Source organism: Oryctolagus cuniculus, chromosome 7 (genome assembly GCF_051225735.1).
Source record: "Oryctolagus cuniculus isolate XC-2025 breed Fujian yellow rabbit chromosome 7, ASM5122573v1, whole genome shotgun sequence".
In the NCBI taxonomy this organism is placed as follows: domain Eukaryota; kingdom Metazoa; phylum Chordata; class Mammalia; order Lagomorpha; family Leporidae; genus Oryctolagus; species Oryctolagus cuniculus.
Genome location: NC_142873.1, coordinates 147,927,545 through 147,948,394, shown reverse-complemented (window position 1 = coordinate 147,948,394; position 20,850 = coordinate 147,927,545). Strand labels below are relative to the sequence as shown.

Sequence of the window (20,850 nt, the reverse complement as noted above, 5' to 3'; positions counted from 1 at the left end):
TGCCCTTAGCTAGGGACTCGCCCATCCACCGGGTGCCCCGTGCCACTTCCACAAGATAGCTCGTTAAACTCCAGCCTCTTCAACACAAACATTTCACACTATGCATTTGCCTTAGTTTTTTTTTCCCATCTGAGTTTCTGTTATTATCCTTGAATTATGTTGTCTCTAGGACACCAGTTCATTACTTGAGATTTGCAGGTGTCCCACACATGCTTAAGAAAAATACAATCCCTATGTAAAGATTTTGATGCATATTTATCAAATAAAAGAGAACTTGCTGAGACCTAGAACTGAAGAGGTGGAACAGGTGGTCGACTCGGAGGGCCGGCACTGCAGGTGAGGCGCAGAGAACCGGCAGAATGCTAGACCCGTGAGCTGCTGTGTCAAACACACCGACCAGGCGCTGGCCACAGAGCTGCAAGCAGCCCACACTGACACCGGGGAAGGATCCTACAGCACGCGTTCTGGCCCGGGTGATCTGACACACACGTTTATTTACTTGATTTCAAGGCAAGGCAGAATGGCAGCGGTCACTGTGACAGTGTAGCCGTATGCACACCGAGGTTCGCACACCGAGGTTCACATGCCGAGGTTCGGGGCCCTGGGTGCTCCGGAAGACAGCAGCAGCCTGCGGACCCCGTCCTGCCCCTTGCGGGAGGAGTTTGGCGGTGGCTGAGTTTGCCAAACCCTTTCCCCCTCCTTCGAGCAGCAGCAGGTGGACTTGGCTGCTTCTTGATCTGAAGTCCCGGAGGAAGGAGGCCGGGTATCCCACACAGAGCGAGGTTTCCACTGTAGGTGATGCCCAAGCATGGGAGCGGAGGGGTTAACTGTTCGGTGCCTTCTTTGGCCGCTCAGAGGGATAAGGCCATGGATCGCACTAGGATCTTGGATCATTAAGAAATCTGTCACGCACTCAGTTCATCTGATGAATGTGTGTTGGCAAAGCCACGTCTGGGCAGGGAGAAGCGTTTATTGCGGTGCGGTCCCGAGAGGGAAGGAACCAGGGCAGCACCGCAGGGCCCCCTTGCCCCGGCCAGCACGCTCACAGCACTCCTTTCAGCTTCACTGTCCAGGCAAACTCCACCGGAAGAGCAGGGAGTGGCAGTGCGGGCAGGGAAATCAGGAGTCCCTTCCCGGGGCTCACAGTCCACTTCAGCTCCGCTTGGACCCCAAGCATCTTCATCTGCAGACGGCAAAAGGGAAGCAGTGTTAGAGAGCGCCGGGCGGGGCGGGGTGGGGCGGGCCGGGCTGGGCCGAGCAGGGCAGGGCAGGGCAGGGCGGGGCGGGGCAGCCTCAAAACAGCGCAAGGCAAGGCGGGAGAGACGGGGGAAGGGGTGGGACGCAGCAGGGGGTGCCAACTGCTCTGGGCAAGGCTGCACCCCAGGAAGGCCCAGCAGAGGCACCCCACCTTTGTAAATGAGGTAGGCACAGGGGACTCCAGGCGTAGGACTCCATCTTCCGGCCAGTGCAGGAAAATGGCATACACGGCTGGTCCTTTCGAGGTGTACCTGGGAAAAAGCCAGCGTCGGTGTCACAGTGTCCTGAGAAGGAACGGCAGGCCGCCCCCCCGCCCCGTCACTGAGTCCCAAGTGCACGGCCCACTGGGGAGCACGGGCAGTGCGAGGCCCGCGTCTGCAGCGGGGACGCAGGCAGCGCAGCTCCTCTGGCGCCGTCCATCTTCCCTCTCTTCTAGGTTGAGTCTTCCTTTAAAATTAACTCTTCCTATCGCTTATTTCAGACTGGAGCCGTTCACCCTCTTTTTTCAACCCCAAACCCATGGGAAACTAGTGGAGGGTGCAACAGGGCCAGGGCACACGCGGACGGTGAGAGGAGAAAATGGAAACTCATCCGGCACGGGGATCTGCAGGCCGGCGTGCGCCGCCGTAACCCCGCAGCTGCCTTCCTCGGGACACAGCCTGGCACTCGCGGATGCTTTACCTACACGGTTTCATTTAATCCTCAAACGGCCCTGTGAAGTAGTTATAACTACTGTTAGTAGTTACTACTACTACTGTAGTTAGTAGTTAGTAACCCTGTGAAGGTAACTAACCGTTACTAACCTCGGCGGCAAGGTCACGGTCACAGTCACATGGACTGCGCTTCGTGGCTCCTCCCCTTTCCACACTCCCTCGTCAAAGACGTGCTGGGGCACACGACTTATAGCCTGAGAGAGGCCTTCCAGCCTGGCTGGCGGCGCTGCGGACCCATGGCCGCCCGGCGCGGGGCGCGGGCCACGGTCCCCGTGCTGCGACGGCCGAGGACGACTCACCACACGGACGCCGACACGTTCTTCTCGAGCTGCACGCGCCACGGCTTCGAGCCGTAGATGGCCTCCCCGTTGACGCTCAGCCACTTCCCCACGGCCAGGAGTCTCTCTTGGAAGATGGGCACTATCAGCCCGTCCTTGGTGGGGCCCACGTTGAGAAGGTAGTTGCCTCCCAGACTCACCGTCTGCACCAGTTCCTGGAGGGGCAGAGACCCGGGCCCGTTATGCCGCGAGCAGACTCCGGGCAGACCCTCCCTGCTGCGGGCAGCCTTTGGTGTAGAAACAATACTGTCTATTTCCCGCCATTGTAAAAAGGTGGACAGACTCATACAGGAAACCTGAAAAACCCTGGCTAAAGATGGAGAAACGGATGGACCCGGTTGGGGGGTGCCCAGCCGCAGCGGGCAGCAGCATGGTCTCGGAAGCCCATGGTGTCAGAGCCCGAGGGACAGCTGGGCAGGGAACACGGGGACTGACCGGCCCGGAGACCAGGGGGCCGGAGGGGAGCACCCGCTGCAGGGGGGAGGGGGCGGGGGTGGCGGGGCGGAGCTGGCGTGGGCGTGGCAAGGAGCCGGTAGTTAAAAACAACAGCTCGTGCCCAGGCACTCTTACAGAGATGATTTCGGACTCGCTGGTGATGTCCGACAACACCATGTTGCGACGATAGCCCCAGGACGCCTTGTCGATGCTGGTGCACATCTCCCACTTGTGATCCGGCAAGACCTGCGGCTTGTACTTATCTTGACAGTTGTAGTACCCTCCGTGGCGACAGGAGCAGTTCTGACCCCATCGGTCATTCACCACCACCTCATCCTAGAGGAGGGAGGAGCACCCGGAGTTAGCTGCCCTGCCCGCTTGTTTACATCACGCACTGTGACAGGCTGAGTCGGTTCAGAAGCCAGGGGCCGACAGTCTGGAGCTGGGGATGGTTTCCCTGGAGGGGACATTTGGCAAAGCCTGGAGACATTCGGGGTGATCACGACTGTGTTGATGCCACTGGGGCCAGTGGGCAGAGAGCAGAGATGCTGTAAAAGGTCCTACAGGACACGGGGCAGCCCCTCTCAAGGGAATGCCCAGCCCCCGATGTTGATGGCGCTGAGGCTGAGAAACCCGGATCCAGAGGTGTGGGTCGGGGCCGGGCAGTGCTTTAAAGATCACCCGGCAAACCTCCTACAAGGGGACTTCAAAACCTCCATGGAGGATGCAATCAACAGAAAACAGTTTTCATTCTTTTTAGAGATCTTTGAGTGGCACAGGGAGAGAGAGAGCGAGAGCGAGAGGGAGGGAGAGAGAGGACACTCCTATCTACCGGTTTACTCCCAAACGCCCACAGTGGCCCAGGCTGGGGGATTCATCTCATCTCGGGAGCCAGGAACACAACCCAGGTCTCCTGCTCGAGTGGCAGGACCACAGTTAACCTGAGCCATCAGCGCTGCCCCTCAGGGTCTGCATTAACAGGAAGCTGGAGTCAGGAATGGAGCCGGGTAGCAAACCCAGGCCTTTGATATGAGAGATGGGTGGGTGTTCTAATGGGCATCTTGATTGCAAAGCCAAGAGCTTGCCTGAAAGGTAAGCTTATTTTGGTAAAAAAAATCCTGAAGTCTGCAGCAGGTTCTTGGCTCAGCAGTTAAGATGCTGTCTGAAGGGGCAGGCATTGTGGCATAGCAGGTAAACCTGTTGCGCTGCTGGCATCCCATATGGGCACCACTTTGTGTCGTGGCTGCTACACTTCCAAGCCAGTTTCTTGCAGTGGAAGGTAGCACACATGTTTGGGTCCCTGTCACCCATGTGGAATCTCCTGGCTTCAGCCTGGCCCAGCCTTGGCCTTTGTGGCCCTCTGGGGAGTGAACTAGTAGATGGACTCTCTCTCTCTCTGTAACTCTCTCAAATAAATAAATATTTAACTGGGACACCTGCATCCCATATCAGAGCGTCTGGGTTCCAGCCCTGCTCCTGACTCCAGCTTCCTGCTAATGTGCATCATGGGAGGCGGCAGGTGCTGGTTCAAGATCTGAGTCCCTGCCACCCACATGGGAGGCCCTGACTGAGTTCTGGGCTCCTGGTTTCGGCCTGGCCTAGCTCTGGCTGTTGTGGGCATTTGGGGAGTTAATCAGTGGAGAGATCTCTGTCTGTCTCTGCTTCTTTCAAGCAAAGTGGAAATAAATAAAAAATTAAAGAGAAAAAGAAAATTCATTCATATGAGGGTCCTTCAACAAACTTATGAACATGTGCACTATGAAATCACTGTGCACGGAACAGGCGCCACTGGGGCGGCCCGGCGCACCGAGGCCCTGGACAGCTACCAGAGGCCTCCCAAGCAGCCGTCATGTGGCTGAACCCACCAGGACAAGAAACTGTAAAGCAGTAAGAAGAAAGCATTTCCTTCTGGGACACTCACCTGCAGCTGGAAAAGGAAACTGGACTGTCAGGGCAGACCTGCATCCTGTCCAGCCTGCTCCCGTTTCAATCCTTCCACCTGGCGTTCTGGGTTTGGACTGTGCGGGAAAGTTAACTGTCTTCTAGGGGCTATACTTCAACAAATTTGTAAATACTGTACTTACCAAAGGGTGTGACACTGAGACGACTGGGGTAACCTTGGGAAATTCTAAAATAGTTACTCCTCACTTCTGGGATGTAGGTGGCCAGGAGAAATTAAGGCCACCACGGAAGTCTTACACCACGGGCACAGATGGCACTGTGCTCGGTGTGGGCTCGGTTGATGTTGAAAGGATGGAAGATGCAAGACCTGAACTCCACAAAATAACCAGGACAGCAGAACATCAAGCAGTCCCTGTGCTAATAAACAAGACCAGGGAACACAGGTCTCTCTTGTCAGCAATGGGGGACGGAGCTTGGCACGTGCAGCCTACCTGTGCACACGGGAGATGAACTAAAGCAGGACTCGAGGAACCACATGACACGATGATTAAAGGAGAGAAATGTCAGCACAGAGAAAGGAGCGCACCCGCAGCTTTTACATCCGTGCGGAGCAGGTTTGCTCTGGTCCGATCCTGACAATGGGAGCCACTTAAAGCTTTGTTTTGCTGGACATTGAGATGTCCACCCTGCTGCCGCGCGGAGGCCGCCGAGGTGCAGTGCCTCCGGAAGCAGTCTCTTCCTCTCTTCCTCCCTTCTGGTGCCACTGCTCTGGGAAGCCAAGCAAGGACGGTAAACTGACCAGACAACAGTTGTGGAAATCGACTGAAGTTAGTGAGATAAAACTTGAAAGAGTGTCTGCCTAGTGTTTTGTGCTAGTGTCCTTTTAGGAGAAGCCTTCACAAGGAAATTGCATTCAAGGCTGTGTAAGCTAAACTGAAATGCAAATGAATGGAAATATTAAGGTAGGTTAAAGGTCATATTGGTCACACTGGTCCAACCAGTCCTTTTTTTGTCTAAGGAATGGAGAAGGAAGTGTTTGCTTTTTAAACTTTTGACCAAATGGTTTTTGGCATTTTCTGGAATCTAATTCCGTACCTTAATTCTAGATAATATTTTTTAAAGATTTATTTATTTATTTATTTGACAGGTAGAGTTACAGACAGTGAGAGAGAGAGACAGAGAAAGGTCTTCCCTCCGCTGGTTCACCCCCCAAATGGCCACTACGGCCAGCGTGCTGTGCTGATCTGAAGCCAGGAGCCAGGTGCCTCCTCCTGGTCTCCCATGTGGGTGCAGGGCCCAAGCACTTGGACCATCCTCCACTGCCCTCCCGGGCCACAGCAGAGAGCTGGACTGGAAGAGGAGCAGCTGGGACTAGAACCCGGCGCCCACATGGGATGCCGGCACCACAGGTGGAGAATTAGCCAAGTGAGCCATGGCGCTGGGCCCTCTAGATAATATTATGTTGGAAAACTTTAATAAAAAGGCATATGAAAGGGGCCAGCGCTGTGGCATAGCAGGTAAAGCCGCCACCTGCTGTGCTGGCATCCCATATGGGTGCCAATTCGAGTCCTGGCTGCTCTTCTTCTGATCCAGCTCTCTGCTATGGCCTGGGAAAGCAGTAGGAGATGGCTCAAATGTGTGGGAGACCTGGAGGAGGCTCCTGGCTCCAGATCAGCCTAGTTCCGGCCACTGTGGCCATTTGGGGAGTGAACCAGCAGATGAAAGATTTCTCTCTCTCTCTCTCTCTCTGTCTCTCTGTAACTCTGCCTTTAAAATAAATAAATAAATAAATTCTTTTTTAAATAAAGGCACATGAGAAAAAAATATGCATGGATTTCAAATTGTGTGCCAAAATAAATATCTCCTGATTGCACTTTTCATGAGCTTCCTGAAGCATGCTTGTGTTGGAAGGGAAACAGAGGGGACAGGACTTGTCTGAGGTCACGCTGGGCAGTTTTGTAAGCTGAGAACCTGGTGTCCACTACACTGCTTTCTTTGCTGAGCTCAAGAGAAGTTAACAGTCAAATGTTCTCCTCCTCCCCTCAAGGTTTAGCTGAACTATGGACTATCTGAATGTAAACATCCAACACAGCCGCAAATTTTATAACAGGGTGGCCAACACAAGGAAATAACTGAAAACACTTTGTACTCATCATAACAAAAGGAGATTAAATTAAAACTTAAGGGGCCAGCACTGTGGCTTAGCAGGCTAAGCCTCTGCCTGCAATGCTGGCATCCCATTTGGGCAGTGGTTCTAGTCTCCTGTGGGGAGCAACCCGGACTGGACTAAGTTACTGGAATTAAGACTTATTCTATGCATCTGCTCTCCCACAATATGGCGCTGGGAGAGAAGAAAACAGCTTCTACGCAGCTGCCTCTTGCCAACTTGAGTGATGACCTCCAGGAGCTGATCCTGCTCCTGATTGGAGGAGAGCAGCGTACTCGGCGTGTGGGCAGCCGAGTTAGGATTGGCGGAGGAGGACTATAAAGGAGGAGAGAGACGGCATGCACCAGGAACATCTAAGGGGAACACCTGTGCAGCCCCCGAGAGAGCCGGCCGGCGGTGTGCCGCTCCCCTGCGGAAGTGGGGAATGTGGCAGGGGGAACCGCCCTTCCACGGAGGTGGAAGGGTCGGTAGCCAACCCGGGAAGAACCAGCAGCAAACCCGGGGAGGACCGAGCAGATGAAAGAACAGCGCAGGGTTCAGTGTCGCTCCTCCACGAAGACGGGGAGCGACATAATGGTGCCGTGACTCGGATATGAAGCCTAGGCAGGGTTTAGTGTCATTCCTCCATGAAGACGGGGAGCGACAGTCTCCGATGCTTCTTTTCTGATCCAGCTCTCTGCTATGGCCTGGGAAAGCAGTGGAATATGGCCTAAGTGTTTGGGCCCCTGCACCTGCATGGGAGACCTTGAAGAAGCTCTTGGCTCTTGGCTTCGGATCGGCCCAGGTCTGGCTGTTGCAGCCATTTGGGGAGTGAACCAGTGGCTAGAGGACCTTTCTTTCTCTGCTTCTCTCAAATACATAAATAAATCTTAAGAAAAAAAAAAAAAGTTGGTTAAGGCACCCACCTCTCTGGGCTGGCACTGTGGTTTAGAAGGTTAAGCCTCAGGCTGGCGCTGTGGCGTAGTGGGTAAAGCTACCACCTGCAGTGCCAGCATCCCATGTGGGCGCTGGTTCTAGTCCCAGCTGCTCCACCTCCAACCCAATTCTCTGCTATGGCCTGGGAAAACAGTGGAAGATGGCCCAGTCCTTGGGCCCTTGCACCCGTGTGGGAGACCCAGAGATGCTCCTGGCTTTGGATTGGCACAGATCTAGGTTTTTTTGCAGCCATCTGGGGGAGTGAACCAGAGTTTGGAAGACCTCTCTTTCTCTCTCTCTCTGCCTCTCTGTAACTCTGCCGTTCAAATAAATAAATAAATAAATAAATCTTTTTTTTTTTTTTAAAGGTTAAGCCCCTGTCTGCAGTGCCAGCATCGCTTATAGGCTACTCAGCTACTCCACTTCTGATCCAACTCCCTGATAATGTGCCTGGGAAAGCAGTGGGAGTCAGCCCAAGTACTCAGGCCCCGCACCCACGTGGGAGATCCAGAGGAAGTTCCTGGCTCCTGGCTTTGGACCTGCCTAGCCCCGGCTGTTGCAGCCATTTGGGGAGTGAATCAATGGATGGAAGATCTCTCACCCTTCTCTCTATCTTTGCGTTTTAAATAAATAAATCTTAAAAAAAAAAAAAAAAGACACCCACCTCTCACATCCAAGTACTTGGTTCTGAGTTCTGGCTCTGCTGTTGATTCTAGTTTCCTGCCAATGTGAATCCTGGGAGGGAGCAAACGATGGCTCAAGCCCCTGGGTCCCTGCCACCCACATGGGAAACCCGGATTGAGTTCCTGGCTCCTGCCTTTGGCCCAGACCTAATCCAGTAATTACAGGCATCTGGGGCATGAAGTAGCAGACGGAAGATCTCTCTCTCTCTCTCTCTCTCTGTCTCTCCCACTCTCTCTGTAACTCTGAATTTCAAATAAACAAATCTTTTTTTTTAAAGATCCATTTTAAAGATTTATTTGAAAGGCAGAGTTAGAGAAAGAGAGGAAGAGACACAGAGAGAGAATCTTCAATCTGCTGGGTCACTCCCCAAATGGCCTCAAAGACCAGGGCCGGGTCAGGCTGAAGCCAGGAGCTTCTTCCGGGTCTCCCACATGGGTGCGGGGGTCCAAGCACTTGGGCTATCTTCCACTGCTCTCCCAGGCCATTAGCAGGGAGCTGATCGGAAGTGGAGCAGCTGGGAATCAAACTGGTGCCTAAATGGGAGGCCAGCGCTGTAGGTGGTGGCTTAACCTGCTATGGCACAATGTGGCCTCAATAAATAAATCTTGAAAAAGAGAATGAAGAAAAACAAAGAAGTAAGTTATGTAATCCATACCTTGACAGGGCTGTCGTTGTAGAGCCAAGCGAGAAACTCCGTGGAGTTCCAGTAGGTGTAAGGACACTCCCACTCCCCGTCAGACCAGATCAGGTCAGGCTTGTAGCTGGAAGACAGGTGATCGCGATGCCACTGCTGGGTCAGTGCGTTCAGACTTTTTTTCAGCAAATATTTAAAACTTAATTTTCCCTACTATGAAAGTACAAAATCACAATGCAGAGGATGGGACAACACCACAACAAATCACCTTGTTAACGCAACCGCTGTCTAAGACAAACAGCGTTTTGGTTTATTCCCTCCTCATCTTTTTTATTTCTTTTTAGAAAAAAGAATTATGGGGGGGGGGGCGGCGGCACTGTGGCATAGTGGTTAAAGCCATTGCCTGCAATGCCAGCATCCCATATGGGCACCAGTTTGAGTCCCAGCTGCTCCACTTCCGATCTAGCTCTCTGCTGTGGCCTGGGAAAGAAGTGGAAGATGGCCCAAGTCCTTGCACCTGCGTGGGAGACCCAGAAGAACGTCCAGGCTCCTGGCTTTGGATTGGTGTAGCTCTGGCCATTGCAGCCAGTTGGGGATGGAAGACTTTTCTCTCTGCCTCTCTTTCTCTCTCTGTGTAACTCTTTCAAATAAATAAATAAATCTTAAAAAAAAGAAAAAAGAATTATAGGGGCCGGCACTGTGGTGTCAGGGGCTAAGCCTCCACCTGCAGCACCGGCATCCCATATGGGCACTGGATGAACCCTGGCTGCTCCTCTTCCAATCCAGCTTGCTGCTATGGCCTTGGAAAACAGAAGATGGCCCAAGTCCTTGGGCCCCTCCACCCATGTGGGAGACCTAGAAGCTCTTGGCTCCTGGCTTCAGATTGGCGCAGCTCCGACTGTTGCAGCCAATTGGGAAGTGAACCAGGGGATGGAATACCTTGCTCTCTGACTCTCCCTCTCTCTATCTGTAACTCTACCTCTCAAATAAATAATTTAAAAAAAAGAAAAAAGATTTATAATCAATGTATGTGGGTGCTTCAGAAAGTTTATGGAAAGTGGAATTAAAAGATAAATTTATTTTGGCACAAATTTTTTTGAAATCCATGCATACAATGAGGTCTTCAAAAAGTCCACTCGTGTTAAAAAAAAAAAAACCTGCATGGATTTCAACACTTCTTTTTTTTTTAAAGCTCTGTTTATTTGAAAGGGAAGAGTTACAGAGAGAGAGGTCTTCCATCTGCTGGTTCACTCCCTAAATGGCCACAATAGCCAGGACTGGGCCAGGCCAAAGCCAGGAGCCTCTTCCGGGTCCCTCATGTGGGTGCAGGGGCCCAAGGACTTGGGCCATCCTCTGCTGCCCTCCAGGCGCATTAGCAGGGAGCTGGACCAGAAGTGGAGCAGCCAGGACTCAAACCAGCACCCGTATGGAATTGCTGTAACTATGACTTTCAAATAAATAGATAAATAAATAAATAAATAAATAGGGCCTAGCCCTGGTCATTGCAGTCATTTGGGGAGTGAACCAGCAGATGGAAGACCTCTCTGTCCCTCTCTTTCTCTCTAACTGTCTTTCAAATAAACAAAATTGATCTTTTAAAAAATAAAATCTTGGGGCTGGCGCTGTGGTGTAGTAGGTTAAGCATCTGCCTATAGTGCCGGCATTCCATATGGGCACAGGTTTGAGTCCTGGCTGCTCCACTTCCGATCCAGCTCTCTGCTATGGTCTGGGATAGCAGTGGAAGATGGCCCAAGTCCTTGGGCCCCTGCACCCACATGGGAGACCTGGAGGAGGCTCCTGGCTCCTGGCTCCAGATCGGCGCAGCTCCAGCCGTAGGGACTATTTAGGGAGTGAACCAGCGGATGGAAGACCTCTCTCTCTTTCTCTCTTTCTGCCTCTCTGTAACTCTGTCTTTCAAATAAATAAATAAATATTTAAAATAAAGAACTAAATCTTAAAAACAAAAGCAAACACAAAGCCACTTTGGATGCCCGAGGCTGAGTCCCAGCTCCACTTCTGGCTCCAGCTCGTGCAGATGCGCTCCCAGGGAGGCAGCAGTGCCGCTCAAGTACTTGGTCCCTGCGCCCACACAGGAGGCGTGGAGCGAGTTCCTGGCTCCTGACCTCAGTCCGGCCCAGCCCTGCTGCTGCAGGCATCCGGGATTGAACCAGCAGATGGAAGAGCTCTCTCCCTGTTTATTTCTTTCAAACAAATAAGAAGAAGAAACTTTTTTAAAAAGATGAACACCACCAGCACCCTGCTTTGCACCAGGCAGCGTGACAGCTACGTCTGGTGTGTGATTCCGAGCCCTCCTCAGCAGGCTCTGCGATCCCCACTCTACGGCGACAGGCTCAGGCCCGGCAGGGGGCTGCTTCATGCGTGTAACACACGCCGCCTGACACCGCCCCCCAGGTCCTGATGCAGGGAAAACACCACACAAGGAGGGAACTGAAGTCCTGACAACTCTCAGTCTGTTCCAGTGTGACCAGAGTAGAAGGAAGAGACGCTGCGGAAAGTTGGCTGGGAAAAAAAAAATATTTTGCCTTAATGCAAACCATCACTTTGACCGTTTTGCTGTCTTTCAGACTTTTTCTTTAAACCTGCCGCCTCTCTTTTTGAATAGCACCCCATGGGAAGGTCTGAGTTCACTGCCAGAGGTCATCAGGAAGGTCTGAGTTCACTGCCAGAGGTCATCAGACCAAACACTTCCAGCCCTTACTTGTTAACAAGGTCGTACAGTTCTGGCAGTGTCTTTGTGTTGACAAAATACTGTGTTTTGAAGCCATTTTTCTTATCCTGTTGGTAGAATGGATGGAACCACTCCATGAGTGAGTAGTACAGTCCATATCGTATGTTCCTAGAACAGAAAACAGGAAAGAAACTGTTGGGAAGCAAAGAACAAACACATAATTTTAAGAAAAATCAATTCCAGTTTTTTTTTAATAGCTTCTTGAAATTCACCTACTATAGCATGCAGGGGGGTAGAATCCAAAATTATCTCCTTAAATTATTTCTTATCATTCACTTAAGAAAAAGATTGGGTCTATTGTGTTTTTGAAAATCTATTTAACTACTTTTTATACATAGATAACTTAACATCACAAAGTCATTTAAAAGGGCTGGTGTTATGACGTGGTAGGTTAAGCCTCTGTCTGCAGTACCAGCATTGCATATGGGTGCTGGTTCGTGTCCCAGCTGTTCCATTTCCAATCAAGCTACATGCTAATGGCCTGGGAAAGCAGTGGAAGATGGCTCAAGTCCTTCGGCCCCTGCACCTGTATGGGAGACCTGGAAGAAGCTGCTTGTTCCCAGCTTCAGATATGCCCAGTTCTGGCCATTGTAGCCATTTGGGGAGTGAACCAGAAGATGGAAGACCTCTCTCTCTCTGTAACTCTGCCTCTCAAATAAATCTTAAAAAAAAAAGTAAAGTAACTTAAACACACATCTTTTAAGTAAAAAACTCAATAACATATAGTTTATTAACATGTCCAATTATTGCTTCAATTAAAAAAATAGTATGAGAGCCAGCGTTGTGGTACATTGGGTTAAGCCCAATGCGACATCAGCATCCCACATTGTAGCCCTTGTTCAATTTCCTGGCTGCTCCACTTCTGATCTAGCTCCTTGTTAATGCACCTAGGAAAGCAGTAGACGACGGTCCAGGTACTTGGGCCCCTGCCACTCACGTGGGAGACCCAGACAGAGTGTGAACCTCCTCCTGGCTTCTACCTGGCCCAGGCCTGGCTGTCACAGCCATCTGGGGGAATGAGCCAGCAGACGGAAGTTCTCTGTCTCTCCCTCTAACTCTGTCTTTCAAACAAACCTTAACAACAACAACAACAACAACAGGTCAGTGTTACAAAACGTTACTGAGTACACAAGGATAACCCCGCGATGGCACAGCTAAGAAGGATCTGAAGTCAGTTACTCACCATATGCCTGCAAGAGAGACAGCCATGTGACTTCTGAGTCCAGAGCTAATCAACCCAGCAGGCTTATTAGCAAAGCACAGCTCTGGGAAGCAACACTGCCCAGGGCACAGGAGGCCCTACACTCTCTTAGAGGTACAGGGCTGGGGTTTTGGCACAGCGGTTTAAGCAGCCACGCTGGACTCCTGAATCCCGTATCAGAGGGCCAGCTACTCTGCTCCCCATCCAGGTCCCTGCTAATGCACACGGGAGGCGGTGAATGATGGCCCAAGTACTTGGGGTCCTGCCATCCATGTGGGTGACCGGGATGGAGTTCCAGGCACTTGGCTTCGGCCTGGCCCAGCCTCCGCTGTTACAGCCACTTGGGGAGTGAAGCAGCAGATGGAAGCTCTCTCTCTCACCCCCACCCCCCTTTTCTGACACTCTGGCTTTCAAATAAATAAATAAATAAATCTAAACAAGCATCCAGGTAGTATTTTAGGCCTTGCAGGCCGTCTAGTCTCTAGCTCAACTCTCAGAGCGCACCTGGAGAGCAGCCACGGGGGTGAACACGGGGCACCGGTGAGGCTGGGGCCCAACCACACTCCATGACTTACAAGAGCAGGCGGCCGCCGACCCCTCAGATGGAATGTCAACTCTGGCAAATCACAGCAGAGCTGTAGTTGGAAATGCCACAAATGTCATTCTCCTCCTGACAGGCAAGCCTACCCGGACTGCCGGGCCAAGCAGAAACACCTGGGCTCCAAGTCCTCTGCGCCCTGCCCCACCCCGATCTTGGGAAGTTGTGCGCCTGAGTCAGGATCCGGCTCACTTCAGCTGCCCCTCCGCTCCCTGCTTGCTCTGTCAGTCACCCTAACTTCCCGTCTGCCTAGAGAGGCCTGGCTGAGGACAGAGCTGGTCCCTGGCCTCCGTCAGATGCGGGCAAAGGCTCTGGGTTGGACGTTTCCCAGAAGGAACCCCTCTTGGGCTGCAGGTGGAGCCCCGTGATCCATGCTGGTGTCCTTCACCTGACCAGACTTGGCCCTGAACTTCTCTGACGGGGTTCCTCTGGGTCACGTGACCACCACATCGAAGGCTGCTCATTCAGTGGCCCGGGGCCCTGCGGCTTACTTGCTCAATGCAAACCCAGCACAGAACAGCGCAGAGGGCACAAAACTCAGGGCGGCTAGGGCAGGAGAGAGGACGCAGACACGCACCTCTTCCGGATGGCTGTTCCCAACTCACCAACCACATCACGATGTGGGCCCAGGCTCTTAGAGTTCCAGTTCCAAGACATAGGACTTGGCCAGTTTGTGAAGCCTTCGTGATGCTTTGTCGTCAGCACCACATACCTGTGGGCATGAAAACCATATAAGCAACAGCGCTAGGCCACAAACATGAACTTGCCCAGCAGGCCCGGGGCTTTCAAAATGGCTGGGAGAGCGGCCAGTGTTGTGGCACTGAGGGTTAAGCTGCCACCTACGATGCTGGCACCCTACATGGGTGCTGGTTTGAGTCCTGGCTGCTCCACTTCTGATCCAGCAGAAGATGGCCCAAGCCCTTGGGCCCCTGCACCCACGTGGGAGACCCGGACGCAGTTCTTGGCCCCGGCCATTGTAGCCATTTGGGGAATGAATCAGCAGACGGAAGATCTCTCTGTCTGTCTCTCCTCCTCTCTTTGTAACTGCCTTTCAAATAAATAAATAAATATTTTTAAAAAATAAGCAAAATTATTTAAAAAAAAAAAAAGGCTGAGAACTCGCCCATGGGAGATGCGCTCGGGCGCGGGGGTGAGCAGCTGTATCAGCAGCATCCACAAAGCCGCTGCTGGATTCCCACCCCTTGGAAGCCACCTGGAGGAAGTCAGGACCTGGAGTCCTCAGGCAAGGAGGAGGCCGGGGAGGGAGGAGCAGGGGGCCAGGCGAGCTGTGCACCTCAGCCTTTTGATCCTCAACCCTTCAGGTTATACATGTTCTTCCTTTGCCCCGGAGGAGAAAGACCTCTACTGCACACAGCTGACAGAGGCGTAAGCTGTTGGTCTTGCCAAGCCTCAGTCTTGTGCTGGCTGGCGCGGGGCTTCCAGGATGCCGGGGCCAATTCCATGGTGGGTTTCATGGGGCACATTCCTCTCGCAGCAGCTGCTTCTTGGAAAATGTCAAAGCCATCATCACTACCTGAGCCCTGCAGAACCCGGCAGGGACGGGTCCCTGGGCGCAGACCCCCCCCCCCCCCCCCCCCCGGTCACACCACGTGGGTGGCGTCCAGACACTAGTCCCTTCCTGTCCCCGGGCCCTCGCCTCACCCTTCGTGTACACGGCCTGGCCAGAGGCTGGGTCCCAGATTTTACTTTGTTTATTTCATGTGGAAGCTCTGAGCTCTCAGAGCCCGGGAAGGCAGACAGCCTTCCTGTCCATCCAGGTCTTCCTCTCCCCCACATCTAATGCAAACGCTACCCGCCAGGTGCGATTTCTCCTCAGTACAAGAGAACCTACAGCCTGGGAAGCAGGTGGAGGAGCCCAGGCAGGGGTGGCAGACAGCTCCACGCCTCGTCCCCGCCACCCTTGTGGAAGTCGTATGCCCAAGGCAACGAACGGAGCCGAAGGCGGAGAGCTGCCCCAGACGCGGCCTCCCTCCCTTCCCACCCTGGGGCACCAGGGCCCGAAGGAGCGCGCGCAGCCCCTTCCCAGCGCCGTCCCAGGGGGCTGCAGTGCCTGCCCAGGTCCACAGGTGACCGCTGTCCGAACGTCCTGGCCTCCGGCTCACCCGCCCATCTTCCGCCTGGCTCCAGCCCCTCCACAGCCGAGCGCGGGCGGGGCCCACGACACCCCCCCCCCCGGAAGCCTGCATCTCTAACATTGCCAGCCAGCCATACCTCCTCCTCTGCGCCCGCAGCTCGGACCCGCGCCCCCACGCGCCGCCCGCCCGCAACCACACTCACTTGGCCCCCGCAGCCTCGAAGAGTTTGGCCCACTCGTCCGGGTTGAAGAAGCGCGCCGTGAACTGCGGCCCGAAGTCGGCGTACTGGAAGCCGGGCGGGTAGTTGTCGCTCATGAAGCGCAGGTACTGCGGCAGCTTCTCGCCGTCCAGGTGCCACCAGAACCACTCGCTGCCCCAGGCGGGCACCGAGTACACGCCCCAGTGCACGAACACCCCGAACTTGGCCTCGTCGAACCAGGCCGGCAGCGGCCGCGAGTCCAGGCTCGGCCAGTCCGGCGTGTAGCGGACCCGCGACGAGGCCGCCCGGAGCAGCAGCAGGAGCAGCAGCAGCGCCGCCGGAGACCCCATCCCGGACCCCGCACGGCCGCTTCCGCGTCTCCGGCGCCCCTCTTAGCGCGCAGCTATGGGGCGACGCCCCGGCCGCTCTGACGGGCGATTGGCTCTGACGAAAAGGGGGCGGGGCAACCACAGAGCCTCGCTGCCGAGCCGCGGCCTCTCCAGGTCGGCCGTTCCTGGAGCGCCCTCTGGCGTCCAAAGGGAGACAGACGCACGAAGGCGTTGACAGCGATGCGCCTGGGGACAAACATTTTCAGCAGGGACTTAATTGCGGGGTTTTGTAGGTGGGGAAGGCCCGGCTGGGGCTGGGAACTGGGAGTAGCCCATTTTGCTGCCGTAGTCCTGCACGGGGAGGCTGAAGTTACAGCACGGGTTTGGTATACTGGGAGCCACAGGGCGTTTTGAGCTGTGTGTAGTGTAGCAGGGCTACCAGGTGGGAAGGGTGTGCCACCTCCCTGGCAGAAATAATGAGGTAGAGGGATGACGGGAGGAAGCATTAGGAGAAAACTGGGGGCTGGCAGGAGAGCAGATGTGATCGTTTTGCCTGCCTCATGTTTGTTGAGCTGGTTAACACCTAGGGGGAAAATGAGACCCGTGCACAGGACGCCACCGAGAAATGTGTCTGAACTACTAGGGCTGGAGAATTGGGAGCTAAGAGGGTCTAGGCCCAACAAGTGTGTGTGAGCTCACCCGATAGGGAGACCACCCCATCCTTCTTTTTTTTTTTTTTTAAGATTTATTTACTTATTCGAAAGTCAGAGTTACACAGAGAGAGAAGAGGAAGAGAGAGAGGTCTTCTGTCCGATGGTTCACTCCCCAGATGACCGCAATGGCCAGAGCTGCACCGATCCGAAGCCAGGATCCAGGAGCTTCTTCCGGGTCTCCCAAGCGGGTTCAGGGGCCCAAGGACTTGGGCCATCTTGTACTGCTTTCCCAGGCCATAGCAGAGAGCTGGGTTGGAAGAGGAGCAGCCGGGACTAGAACCAGCGCCCATATGGGATGCTGAGGCTTCAGGCCAGGGCGTTAACGCACTGTGCCACAGACCAGCCTCTACCCCAACCTTCTAAAGTCGAGGTGCCAGCAGGGAGAATGCCATCGTGTTGGGCAGGGCTTTGGAGAGCCTTGCTTGGCCCCATGCTTCCAATTTTACAGATGGGAAAACTGAGACCTGGTGGGGGGAAGGGAGCGGCCCAAGATCAGGACGCCCGTTTGGGTCAGTGGTGGGACGAGGCAGTCTGTGCCTCTCTGTGCTGCTGCTGTCTTGCACCAGGGGAAGACAGAGCCATGGTGACGGCCCGGAGCAGTTCCTCCTGCCGGCAGGGATAAGGAAGCACAGCCGGCGCTGCTGCTGCCACTCCTGGGGCAGCTGCTGCCTTTATCTCCCGCGTTCCTTCCGCTGCAAGGTTGTGTTGAAATCCTGTGTGGACCCGCAGTCACGGACCCCTTCAGACAGAACCCGCGCCTTCTCGTGAGCACAGCGCTTCCTGGGCTTGGGCGATACGGAACTTAGCTTGCGGCAGCTGAAATGAGACTCTGACTTTCATGTCTCCTATCCACACACCTTCAGGGGCAGGTGAGAAAGTGTAGAAAGTGTAGAAAGACTTTGACTCTGCTGGTTTTAAAAATCTGGCTGGATTTGTTCAACAGACATTTACGGAGTGCCGACTTGGGCCAAGCACTTGGGCGTTTTCCTCGCTAAAATGAGAGAAGGGCTCACCAGTGCGGAAAGTAAGGCCTGGCTCTCCTGGCAGGAATCGCAGGCTGTGAACATAAGGTTCACCTTCCGAAACGTGAGCCGGGTCTCTGCCTTATGCAACGACGGGTGTCTGGGCTAAAATAAGGGCCGATTCTCCAAAACACACTGCACAGGGCTTCGGTATCCCGCAGTCACTGCCTAGATTCCCTGGGGCTCTGTGCTGGGTCCTCGCCAGGCACTGGACGTGCAGAGGCGTCCACGGTGCTCATCTCGCGGGGAAGAAAGCTCGTGACTGCTGCCCAACCCAGCCGGAGGGGTGGGCTCTGCCTTCGGGGGCTGTCTGGGTTGAGGGAATGGCGTTGGCGAAAACTTCGCGTGCACCCGGCACTGGCAAGTGTGACTTTCTCGAAGATAGGGGCTGTGCAGGTGGAATGGGTTCAGTTAAGGTGAGGGCATACTAGGGACCACACCCAGGGATGGTGTCCTTGGAAGACTCCAGCAGATCAGGGAGAAGGCCATGGAAGACAGAGGCAGGCCCAGGGACGACATCACTTGGAGGCAGGGAATACCGGGAGCCCCCAGGAGCTGGAAGAAACAAGAACAAATCCGCCCCTTGGTCTGGGACGCGGGTCACGCGTTTCTGCTTACCCAAAGCAGGACTTGGTGAACGCCTGACACAGGAGACTACCGCAAGGCCTCCAGGGAGTGTGCTGAGACCCGTTTGCTGGGGGAGCAGCCATCTGAGGTCACGGAGAAGGAAAATGCCCCCGCTGAGCGATGGGCGAGCAGAATCGCACTGACCGAGGCTGAGAGGGTGACGGGCAGGCGCTGGAGCACACAGAGCTGTTTATAAACCGCAGCTCTGCTGCCGGTCAGCCCCCGGGAGCGGCAGGCTCCGAACGCACACATTGGACTGAGGACTGCTTGGGGAAGCTGTAGCTTCCGCGTTAGACCTGCCAGGCGGCTGGCTCTTGTCATCAGTCCCTAAACAGCCAGTGTAGCCACTTACCAGCACTTAACGTTGCCTTAGCGGGCTCTGGTGCACCTGCAGGTGGTTGAAGCTGCACTGCAGGTGTATGCAGGGCGGATGGTTTGAGCTCTTGGGTTCAAGTACTTGGAAACCCACTTGGCCTTGGGTTCCTGGCTTTGGCCTGGCCCAGCCCTGGTGGTTGTGGGTATTTGAGGGAGTGAAGCAGTAGGAAATCTCTCTTTTTTTGTGTGCTCTCTTTCTCTCTCTTTTTGCCTTTCAAATGCAATTGTTAAAAGATTTATTTATTTGAAAGAGTTACAGAGAGAGGCAGAGGCAGAGAGAGTGAGAGTAAGAGGGAGAGAGAGAGAGAGAGGGAGATCTTCTATCCACTGATTCACCCCCCAAATGGCCGCCACAGCCAGAACTGAGCTGATCCAAAGCCAGGAGCCAGGAGCTTCTTCCGGGTCTCCTGCATGGGAGCAAGGGCCAAGGACTTGGGCCATCTTCCACTGCTTTCCCAGGCACATTAGCAGGGAGGTGAATCAGAAGTGGAACAGCCAGGATTCTAACTGGTGCCCACATGGGAAGCCAGTGCTGCACCATAGCACTGGCCCCTCAAATACAATTTTTAAAAATTAAAAAATACAGAGCCATTTTATATAAGGGACTTGAGCATCCATGGGTTTTGGGGTCTGTGTGTCTGTGTGTGTGTTGCAGGGCTTGGGGGTGGGTGTGGGGGCAAGCCTGGAACTGTTTCCTGTGGATACCTAGGCCCAAGTACAATATGTGTGACCTCAGCCACCTGTGACTTTGCCACCCTAAGGGTCCCTCGTCGGCAAAAGGAGCACACCAGGCTGCTGTGGGGGCCGTGGGAAAGAAGGCATTGAGAAGCACCTCGCACAGGCTCGGTGATAGCCAGCTGGCGCGTCTGGCTGAGCTGCCGCTGGGTCTGTCTTATGTCAAGGCCTCAGGCAAGACCCATCACATGCGTGGTTCTGCCACTTTCATCCCCGGGACTGCTTGCAAGTCTCTCTTTACTCATTGGCCCTCTCCTCCTCCTCCTCCTTCTTTTTAAGATTGTATTTATTTGAGAGAGGTAGAGTTACAGACAGAGGGAGGGAGAGGCAGAGAGAGAGAGAGAGAGAGAGAGAGAGAGGTCTTCCATCCTCTGGTTCACTCCCCAAATGGCCTCAATGGCCAGAGCTGAGCCAATCTGAAGTCAGGAGCCAGGATCTTCTTCTGGTCTCCCACATGGGTACAGGGACCCAAGCATTTGCGCCATCTTCCACTGTTTTCCCAGGCTACAGCAGAGAGCTGGATTGGAAGAAGAGCAGCCAGCTCAGAACCAGCGCCCATATGGGATGCCGGCGCCACAAGCGGAGGCTTAGCCCACTACACCACAGTGCTGGCCTGGCCCTCTTCTTACCGGAAGGCAGAGCCTAAGCCCCACAAGACGGGGAGAACCTCATCTGTGGCTGCCCTGTTCACCCAGGACCGGGCTCGGAGCCCAGCGCCCACTGGAAAAGCAGGCGGACAGCGCACACCTTGGCTTGTCAGTCGTCAAGGCAGCCGTGCCCAGCCAGTAGCGTCATCCCCTGTATTCCACGCGTGGTCCCAAAGATTTGCTTTAGGACCTCTCGGCACTCCTGCCCACCACCAGCGACGCTCTTGCCTCCCGCTTTAAGCAAGTTGAGAAGAACCCAGCCTCTCTGACGTGTGAAAGGTGGGAACCCTGGGGTCGTCAAAAGCAGGGAGCTAGGTCCTTGCTGGGCTAGGCGGCTGTGGCCCATTAGCCTGGTGCCTGGCACGTAGGAAGGCGTTTGCCCTCCTCCCTGTAGCGCTTCTCACCTCCCATTGTTGGGGTGTGCAGGAGGCTCCAGGACTGTACCGAGGGCACTGGGGAATTGACAAAGTCTTCCTCCGAGTTAGGTTAGCCAGACAGACCGCCTGCTCCTGGC

At 54.3% G+C, this 20,850-nt stretch overlaps 1 protein-coding gene, 2 long non-coding RNA genes and 1 pseudogene across 3 annotated transcripts; 2 read left to right on the top strand and 2 right to left on the bottom strand.

Annotated features, from left to right (window-relative positions):
* Positions 1–474: 474 nt before the first annotated feature.
* FUCA1 (alpha-L-fucosidase 1) lies at positions 475–16,267 on the bottom strand. The gene is made up of 8 exons (XM_002716023.6): positions 15,892–16,267; positions 14,171–14,305; positions 11,765–11,902; positions 9,067–9,172; positions 2,879–3,079; positions 2,270–2,463; positions 1,409–1,508; positions 475–1,183 (listed from the first exon to the last, which is right to left on the bottom strand). Exons 1-8 carry the CDS (start codon positions 16,236–16,238, stop codon positions 1,043–1,045), a joined length of 1,362 nt encoding a protein of 453 aa, XP_002716069.3. The 5' UTR covers positions 16,239–16,267; the 3' UTR covers positions 475–1,042.
* On the top strand, positions 3,350–5,432 carry LOC127493514 (ADP-ribosylation factor-like protein 4A; annotated as a pseudogene).
* A 717-nt stretch (positions 16,268–16,984) lies between the features above and the next one.
* Positions 16,985–18,692, bottom strand: LOC149125798 (uncharacterized). Its single transcript, XR_016211231.1, has 2 exons — positions 18,571–18,692; positions 16,985–17,177 (listed from the first exon to the last, which is right to left on the bottom strand). It is a non-coding gene; the product is annotated as an uncharacterized LOC149125798 (long non-coding RNA).
* Positions 17,661–20,376, top strand: LOC149125797 (uncharacterized). The gene is made up of 2 exons (XR_016211233.1): positions 17,661–17,799; positions 20,193–20,376. It is a non-coding gene; the product is annotated as an uncharacterized LOC149125797 (long non-coding RNA).
* The last annotated feature ends 474 nt before the right edge of the window (positions 20,377–20,850 follow it).

Bases quoted from the DNA above. Each gene is read 5' to 3' on its own strand.
- FUCA1 (XM_002716023.6), bottom strand. From the start codon at position 16,238: ATGGGGTCTCCGGCGGCGCTGCTGCTGCTCCTGCTGCTGCTCCGGGCG. The intron at 9,173-11,764 runs GTAAGGGCTGGA...CCTGTCTTCCAG, and splicing joins CTGTACGACCTTGTTAACAA to CTACAAGCCTGACCTGATCT. The intron at 1,509-2,269 runs GTGAGTCGTCCT...GCTTTTTCCCAG, and splicing joins AACGTGTCGGCGTCCGTGTG to GTACACCTCGAAAGGACCAG.